Source organism: Gobius niger (assembly GCF_951799975.1).
Source record: "Gobius niger genome assembly, chromosome: 8".
NCBI classification, from domain to species: domain Eukaryota; kingdom Metazoa; phylum Chordata; class Actinopteri; order Gobiiformes; family Gobiidae; genus Gobius; species Gobius niger.
In genome coordinates this window covers 17913814-17923844 of record NC_136859.1, presented here as the reverse complement: position 1 = coordinate 17923844, position 10031 = coordinate 17913814, and the positions used below count along the sequence as shown (strand labels likewise).

Below are 10031 nucleotides of genomic sequence, written 5' to 3'. Positions count from 1 at the left end.
ACGCTTGAGACTTTTGCTCATTTATTTAAACATTTTGCCTGGTCGTGGCTTCCACCAAAAAAAAGTCATCTGTCATCCACTGTACAAAAGAGAGCACAATTTTTCTTAAAATATATATCCTGTTAAAGCTTCTTGTTCAAAAATAAATACTTAAAATTGAGTTTTTTTGAAAGCATTATACAAGTGTGTAAAAATATGCGATTAATTTTAAGGTCAGGCCGTTGTTGTTTTTTCTTTTCATGTAGGATGGAGCAGAGCTGTGTAATACAAAGTGTGCTCACAGGAGATGAAAAAAACAAACAAATATGAACAGACACATTTCAACAAGAGACAGTGAGGAGAAAACTGCAGAGATGACAATAATGCAAGAAAACCATAATAGAAATACAACCCTCAAATGTTTGGTTTATGTGTTCAAATGTTCTGAAAGATCGCTCTGAATCCTACAAGGAATTGCTGGAAAAAAGAAAAGAAAAAACGGCTTCATTGTATCAGGCCTGTTCCAGCACTTCTTTGATGTCGCTGTGCTCTCTGTGGTGTCAAATCCTCCTCTTCTTCGCAGTTATTCACCAGTACAGTTTCTCCACAATGAAGGCCAAAATGGCGGCTGCCAGCGCAAGGCCAATTCCCAGCTTCGTCAGTGCGTCCCGATCAACACTGTAACAGCCAAACAGCGAGACGGAGGAAGCAGCAGAAGAAGACATAGCAGCGGGGCTGTGGACGCCATTGGCCATCTGTTCCTGTTGGGGAGGGACAGGCAGGCAGGAGATAATTAGAGAGAGATTAAGAGAAGTAGGGCTTTATTATTGTCTCAACACAAGATAATAGGACAATTTTACATGAGCTGGGGATATAGGCTCCTGGAGCTGCTATACTGCAATCCTGTTGGTGTCAATGAAATAACGGATGTGGCATGAATTGGCAAGGACTAAAAAGGAAAAAAACGATAAAAAAAACACACACAATTCATCACAATCACTACTTCTGTTTGTGTAGATGATTTACATTGAACAAAATGATTAAGATTCAGGACCCAATGTGAGCAGATAGATTTTAATGCACAGATAATTGAAAGCATTTAACGGCCTTTATCTTCATCTTACATGATAAATAACTTTTACATATAGTACAATACAATGGTACAGATGCATGTTATTGCTGACAATAAATGCATACATAAAGTTGAATGACTGACTTATTTAACGGTTACGTAATATTATTGAAGCTAATACTTTTAAACAAGTCGATCATGTTCTTCTATTTGTACTGACTATATTGCAGAGTAATCCACCATAACATTGTTTGAAACCTGAATTAGAACACAGGAATTCATCCCCCTATATTCCCATACTTTTGCATTATCCCTGTTCATTTTCTCTGTGAACTGAAGCTATAAGCTAAATCCGGGGGTTATGGATTTGGCGGGGAGCCAGTGGCCAATCATGCAAATATACAAATCACACATGAATGCATGATGTGCCTTACTGGGACTATATAAGCCCGAAGAAAGCTTCATTAAAAGAGGCTGGCCTTTTTCTACTGAAGAGGCAGTAGAACAACACTGCGGGTCAATAATTGACGTTTGGCCTTCACCCTCTCACTGATCATCATTTTCTTTTTTCTTTGATTCCACATTTATTTTGTTTCATGAACAGAGAAGAGGTTCTTTTCATTGGAGAATAAGACAAATTGTAAAGGGTGAAGTAACACCTGTTAACATTTCGTGTGGAGTGCAGATCGATCCGGTGACCTTGCGCTGGTTAGAGCACTTCTGGCAGTCAGTGAAATGTCTTATCACCATAAAGGCAGATTATGTATGATGCTATCGAGCGATTGATCAGCAGTCCTCCATAATAACCTTTCATCAAACCCACAGGGGAGAGTGCAGAAATGTTTGGGCAGCATAGATCGACTTCCCTGTCTGTCTTTTATATTCTTCATTCATCTGCCTTATTCACACACACTTCCTCAACTCTACTCTTCCCTTCAACAACACTCAGATACTCCTGAAGCAGCTTCCAGAAAGAAATAAAGGAGGAAGAAGTATTTGTGGCCATGTACTGATACTCTTTGAAAGAAAGAAAAAGAAAACACCCTTTCTAATATTTTAACTGTTTCTAGCTCTAGTTCAGACCAAATCTCAAACATAAAAAGATCTGCACTGAAGAGACACCATATGGTTTCATTAGGTGCTAAAGAAGACACTAGGGCTAGGTTGAATACTAATCAGTGCAGTTAGTAAAAATATCATAGTATTTGGTCATAAAATTGATCAAACCATCTATGAAATTTACAGCTGCCTGAATATTGTAATTTGTTTCTTTTCCACTTCGGGAAAGTAGTAACACGTCCAAGTTATTACCATTTCATTGAATTAACTCAGTTGGAGAAAGTTGTCATATAAAAAAAAAGAAAAGTTTGCAATGCCAGGATTTGCACGTAATGCACTTTTGACCAGTGAACTCCGCTAAATTGTGTGCGAGTGACACCTACCTGAGCACAGTATGGAGAGCATGTTACAGTGGACGCCCACACATGTTTGAGGGCTGTGTGGCGGAGCAGCTGCACAGCGTCTAGCCCTGCCTTTCTCTCCCTGTTCTCTGGATAGGAACACTACCTCAACACCCACTCCTCCACTGCTGTAGCTCAATGCCTCCTCTGTTACTGCGCACAATGGAAGAAGGATCCTATGACCGACAACGCCTACATGACACATCCTTAAGTCCCTTACAGTAACTTCGCTCGCTAAGTGTTGGCTGACACATTTGCTTACGGTGACAATAATCACCTGACTGCATAATGGTGAAAATGACACGCAGTCTTTTGTTTCGAGAAAACATATTCTTAACTCACAGCTCTGGAGAAAATTGGTAGATCCATAAGGTCACGATTTGACCTGGTACAAGATTTAAATGAAGTGTACTGCCAAGTTGTCAATCTAAGATAGTAACAACATTGTAAAAACATTATTTTACATAAAATAAACACAAAACAATCCAGCGCAGCCTCACCATATCAAAAGCAAAGTCCAAACCCTTCCCTGTAAAGTGAATCCGCCAATTGCTGAGGCAGGAGGTCCAGAAGAGGTTGCCTTGTTTTGTAAAAGGCATCCGTATTTGCCTGTACGAGGGCACTGAGGTGCTCCATGGGAAAGAAGTCTCTTTGTACCATTGAGAGACAGATGGAGCCTGTCCTTGATCCGCTGCAGGAGCACACATCGCCATGCCAAGTGTAAAAGTTTATATAGCAGCGTCATCTGCCCAGGAAACAAGGACAACACATAATCTAATAGCACAGGCAGGGAGGTGTTCGAACTCATTACTCACAGTAGCCAATTACTACCTCTCCTGCTGTCAATGCATTTGTTGATGAGTAAACTGCTGTTTATCGGAGTAAGTGCTTAATTGTTAACCCTGCTACTAACAAGTCATTGATGAGGGTGGACTCCTCGAAGCCCTTTACTACGGAAAGATAAAGTGTGAACCAGATGTTTACATACACTTTATATATACACTTTATGTCTGACATGAAACCAGAATTAACCTTTAGTTTTTAGGTCAATTAGAATCAAAAATATATATATTTCCATTTGTCAAATGCCAAAAGAATGAGAGATAGAATTTTCTATGTAAAGGTTAGGCAGACATGAAATGAAAAGCGTGCAGGATCCAAAGAACTATTTTCTACACATTTTTTTTATTACTTTTTACAAAACCACAAGCTTCATTCATTTCATTAATGGTAGCTTTGCCTTCAAACTGTATAACTCGGGTCAAACGTTTTGGATTTCCTTCCACAAACTCACAATAGTTGGCAGGAATTTTGGTCCATTCCTCCAAACAGAACTGGTGTAACTGAGCCACATTTGTAGCCAACTTGCGTGCAACATGCCATTTCAGCTCTGCCCATAGATTTTCAACTGGGCTGAGATCAGGACTTTGTGATGGTCACTTCAAAACATTGACTTTGTTATCCTTAACCCACATTGTAATCAGTTTGGCGGTTTGCTTCGGGTCATTGTCCATTTGGAAGACCCATCTGCGCCCAAGCTTTAACTTCCTGGTTGATGTCTTGAGATGTTGCTCCAATATTTCCATGTAGTGTTCTTTCTTCATGATGTCATCTATTTTGTGAAGTGCACCAGTCCCTCCCACAGCAAAACAACCCCACAGCATGATGCTGCCACCCCCGTATTTCACAGTTGGGATGGTGTTCTCAGGTTTGCAAGATTCCCCCCTTTTTCTCCAAACAACAGTCATTAATTCATTTTTTTGTCAGACCACAGGATATGTCTCAAAATGTCTTTATCCTTGTGTGGATTTGCAAACTCTAATCTGGCTTTTTGATGTTTCTTTTGGAGCAAGGGCTTCTTCCTGGCAGAGTTCCCTCTCAGCCCAAGTCGGTACAGTACTTGCTTCACTCTGGATGACGACAAACTCTTACCAGGTTCTGCATCTTCACCAGGTCTTTAGCATTTGTTCTTGGGTTGATATTCACATTTCAGACCACAGCATGTTCATCTCTGGGACACAGAACGCACCTTCTTTCTGATCTGCACGATGGCTGGACATTTCCATCTTTTTTATACTTGCGTATAATTGTTTGAACCAATGAATGCATGTAAACATCTGGTTCCCTGTACTTGATTCACCATGGATCTCAAATAGAACGTAAGATGAATGAATGGACCATAAACTATGCGACAGGAAAATAAGAAGACTATATAGTGACCTAAATGAAAAAAGTTATTTCTCCAACAAATACATCTCTCTCTTTATGACAGCACAGTATCACCTTTTTGTCTATGGGTCTGGTTCTCACTGCAGGTGTTTTCACAGCAGGGCGCCAGGAAAGAGACTGAATAGTCACATCTAAAATCTATTACTGGTGTGGAGGATAAGTGAAAATCCAAGTGCCAGTGGGCGCATGTCAGCACAGTGGGAGAGAGAGCATTGGAGAGAGGCGAAGTGGCGAAACTCGGAAGAAATGAGAAAAGTACTACGAGGAAAGAACAAGAGGCAGGCGGAGAGGCGAGCGGCGCGCTTATCAATGATAGTTCACCTCCCGCTAGCCGCCATGCTGAGTTTGTGCATATGTCGGTGAGGAGGAGAGAGGCTTTTGTGAATAAGCACAGTGTGGGAGTTTGTGTGAGAGCAAGTCTAGGCAGTGGTGGAGGATAATGTCTGCCTTTCTGCGCACAGCGGTGGAAGAGAGCAAAATAATCCGCTTGAAAAACAATCTAACACCAAGCAGAGGCGAGGAGTGGAGCCAGTACACAGGTATTCATGGACAAAGAGATAACCTTGTCCTCTAAAATAGAGTCTAAATGTGCTGAATATTATCTATAACAGTATGTAAGAGAAAGTGTTAATTTCAGAAACGTACAGTAAGTGCTTCCTAATTGAGAAGGCAACAGTAAATGGAAAAAGACATAATTTGACACAGTCTTGGAAATAACATATGGCCAATCGTGTATATATATATAAAACACAGCAGCCAACAAGTCTCTGCAGCCTTCACAGATGTTGGCGGGATGTGGAGAAAATTGCCGACTTCAAATTCCCATTACACCTCCTCAAGTCTTTTACCCAGAAAGTGCTGAGAAATGAATTATGAGCACAGCAATAGATGCCTCCCATTTTCATGCTTTCTACAGTAAATGTGTTGTAGTTACTTATGCAAAGAAAAGCCAAAGATAGATAGATTACTAGATGTATATTTTTATTTTATAATCTGCAAGTTTTTCAGCCATGATGAACTTCTAAATCAATAATCTTGTTGCCTAAAGATTTGAGACAAAACTACAGACTGCAAAAGATAAATAAAGACTACTGGACTAGCTCAGACAGACTTATGGAGTTTACAAACAATACATACATTTTCCGATCAGTGGCTCTAATTCAGATAATGATAAATTAACCAGGTATTGCTAAAGTATACGTACAACAAATGAATGAATGGTAGCCATCCCATTCAAGGCCAGATCTCGTCAGATCTAGGAAGCTAAGCAGAGTAGGCCTGCTTAGTACTTGGATGGGGGACCGCTGGGTACCATCAGAAAGCCTGGGTGAATCTAGTGTGTGAGTGAGTGTTTGGTGGTTGCCGGACGGGCTGATGGCGCAGATTGGCGGTCTCACTTCTGTCAGTCTACCCATGGGGCAGCTGTCGCAACTTGTTATGTAGCTTACCAACACCATGCTTGGTGTGAATGAGTAATGTACGAAATTGTAAAATGACTTTGAGCATAAGAAGAAGCACTAGATAAAACTATTCATTCATTCAAGCTTTATTAAGGACACAGAATCCTGGTCTATTGTAAAGCATTATTATATTGTTATTAGCCAGACCCAATCCTGAAATGAATAAAATCATGTTTACAGCAAATAAAACGTAACCTTAAATAAATATGTTACATATATTATCCCACTAGAGCATCTCAACTCACTAGTTGCTGATCTGCACAGCGAATGACAAAAGAATCAGATGACATGTGCCACAGAAGCTTTTGTTATGCACATGTTTCACTTGTGTTTCTATGGAAGATTGGTGTAGAGGGCATCTTAAACCTTGTGCCATTGTAAGAACAGCAAGCATAATCTAACAATGTAATTCTGTGTGACATGATTGAAAAGCGTCCTGAAAATAGACATGACTGTTGTTTTGATGGCTTATCATTTTCCCCCTTTGTTACAGTAAGTTCAGTTCATCAGTGTACACGAAGCATAGGCCGTGTAATACACTTTGACATGCTAAATGAAGTGCTCAAAATAGCAGCGGCTGCTGTTTTGAAGGGAAAACAAATCACTTGCTACTACAGTAAACAGAGTCACCAAAAGGCCAAGTAAAACCTTTTGACATTTTAATTCAGAACTTTAAAAATAGACGAGAGAGGATTAAATGAACCCAGACCAGTGAAAAGGCAACATAATCTTTTGATATTTTTTTAATCATCCCTGACAATGCATTTGACAACATGTGTGGATAATGCAACACCAAGGCAACAATCCACTGGAGCTGGAAGTAGAGATGAAGCAGGTTTCAATTGTTTGGGCTGAATGCGGATTTTGTTGCTACATTATACTTATGACTATCATTGCAGCGTGTGTTTTTTAGCGCCTTGTGTGCAGAGCCATGTCTGCAACAGCCTGCGGGCTAGTAGGAGTCTGCCAGGCACACCAGGGGAGCCGCACATCTGTGGAGCCTGCATATATTAACTATATTTGTGTGCTATGTTTTACTAATGAAACATCCAGCCTCAGAGCCAGTGTGTGTTTATGCGGCCGCATGATGAAAAGTAATAGCAATCCCATTTTCGAGCGCTCGTGCTAAAACCGAAATGGAATTGTTATTGACCACGCCAACCTGTATGTTTTTGTGAATTTCTTTTTGCTGCGCTCCTGATTCGTTCAAATGGAGTACACACAGGATAGATTAAAAATGAATGGGATGAGATGAGTGAGGGGACGACATACGAAATGATGAAATACTACAAAGGGGAGACACAAGAGAGCAGCAGGACAAAAATAAAAATAAAAGAGAATATAAGATATAAGGATATCAGAACATAACATAATGTAAGAAGAAAATCAGCTACGTGGTGCATCATAAAATGTATTAAATGTCATTCTGTTTGCCATGGTTAGACCTGTTTACACCTGTTATTTTAGAATGTGGACAGTTTTAACTCATAAACAAAGGAATTAAAATGTTGTTATTGCAAAATTCAGTTACATCAGATGCAGATGAGGCAGATTGGCAGCCTTGGATCCGTCATTGTGCCCCAATGTAGCTGTAGTTACATATATGTATGTAGTTTATTATCACAGTTTATGGAGAGTGATTTTAATTGTAAAGTAGATTGGAGTATTTGGAGAAGCACTATATACGAAGGACTATTATCATAAAGTCCACTTACAACTGTTCCCATCCATACGTAGCTCATCTACCTGCTCTTCTGCCTTTTACACAAACTGTCAATGTGTTCGGCAGCTGAGACGTATACTTCCAGTCTCCTTGAGAAAGTGTGTTGTGAAAAGACACAATTTCTGAATTAAACTCAAGCTCTCCTTTTGTCTCATGATCTTTAACTTCAACCAAGCTACAGCTTTTCTCTTTCCATCCTTTCTTTTAACATCCACCCTTCTCTTCTATCATTTAATTCCATCTGAAGAGTGGGAGCCTGGTGAAGTTACTTTTGCCTGTGCTGCTGCTGAGTGCTTTCTGGGCTTTTGTGTAGCGCTAAAAAGACTCATTATTGGCCTTCCCTCCCTCTGAGGAAAGCAGCATTTCTGTAAATGAAGGGCACACGGGTGAGGAGTGGTGAGGAAGCAAAGAACAGCCCGACGCACACACACTCGCACACGCACACACACACATACCCCGAAAAAGAAAAGAAAAAAGAAAAAGGCGAGATGTCAATACAAGCAAAAATGTCTCCATCTGCGCTCTCTGAAAACCTTGGTCTTGTTTGGAAATGGCAAAACCAAGTATTTCAATTAGCATGTCGATCTGGAGAAGAAAAAAATAGGAAGGAAAAAAAGTGGATATACAATAACAGCAATCAAAAATAAATCCATGACAAAAATAAATGTAACGCTCTGTGGCTAATCAAAACATGCATGATCTATATTGCTAAAACTTCACAGTAGCTTTAGGGTTCCCTATGATCATACAGATTTCATTTAATGTCGGCATTCCCTATGGCTGTACAAGCGCAATTTTATCATACTGCACTGCCCTACTATAACAATAACAACAAAATCGCCTTCTTTACATGGTGTCTTAATATATTCAGATCTGTAGTTGAGACCTCCACAAACATGTTGACAAATACAAATCTGTCAGTAAACAAAATAACTCTTGGAAATGATATTAAAATACTAGAATAATTCAATATAAACGCAACATAATTCTCCTGAGCACATTAGGCAATCCTCTCTGTATATTTTGACGTGCTGATTCACCAGCAGAGTAAATCTAAGTCATCATGTATAACATCAGTTTATCATAATCCGACGCTACATTTCCATGCACTCCACTCAGCACTTAGAGTATATAGGCCACTGTAGTATGCTATAAATCTATCCCTCCAGATCTGCATATTCACACCTGCTTATAAATGTGTGGCAATTGCACTCAATCCATGAATCTACTTCTGCCTCCATACAGTCATCTATCTCCAATTTGACTTTTACCCCGCACCACTTAGTTATTAGTCAATAGTCTGTAGCGTCCTTTCCTTTGCATTTCATTCGGACATTCTTTAAATGTTAAAGATGGCATGCACTTTTGACAACCTATCCCAACCTGCTTGTACACAAATCATCTTATTATGCAAAACTACAACAACTGTGATTTGCAAAAAGTTGTTTTTCTGTGGCTTAGTACGTTGACCCTGTAGTTTTGTGAATCTAATATGCAACAACAGCCAGGGCTACTTTTCATGCCGCTCATCACACACACTCCACTCTCATGGCTCTAGTCTGGTGTTTTTCTCAGTACGGAAAGCCTGTAATTATAGACCTCGCTGCTGAAACATGGGGGTGAGGCTTCTTCGGCCCGGTCTTAATCACTCATTCATCTCACACGCTCGCACATATTGAGCTCAGTGTGAGGTGGACCCATGCAGCGTCTCATAGAAAATAGATGGTCTTCAAATATGTATAGGCCAACCACCCATGTCTTGCATTGTGTGTGTGTGCCTTTTCTACCACTGTAAATCTTTGAGGATACTTGAAGCGAGATGTTGGCATTCGCAAGCACCACTACTACTTCTTCACAGGCCTGGATGCTTATCATAAAGACGGAGCTGGATTGGACATCTGTCAAGGACACACTATGCTCCGGAGGGCCCTTGTGTAAGCAGGCCAAGTGTATACAGCGCCGCAGATAGTGGGTTTCCATGCCATTGGGTCATCTATTAGCATTGGGCTCCTCTCAAGTGCCACTCCGACATTATTAGAGGCCTGTCGATGTGGGTCATAAGGACTTAGGGATTTACAGATCCTCTGCAGCAGTGCTAGAGTTCACTT

The 10031-nt window shown here is 40.3% G+C and overlaps 1 protein-coding gene across 1 annotated transcript in view; it reads right to left on the bottom strand.

Moving 5' to 3' along the window:
* Window positions 1-262: 262 nt before the first annotated feature.
* Window positions 263-10031, bottom strand: part of cdkal1 (CDK5 regulatory subunit associated protein 1-like 1) — a 157220-nt gene continuing 147451 nt past the window's right edge. Inside the window, exon 15 of the mRNA XM_079562336.1 lies at window positions 263-740. Within this exon, the coding sequence (XP_079418462.1) occupies window positions 567-740 (174 nt within the window). The 3' untranslated portion in view covers window positions 263-566. The remainder of the gene's footprint in view (window positions 741-10031) is intronic.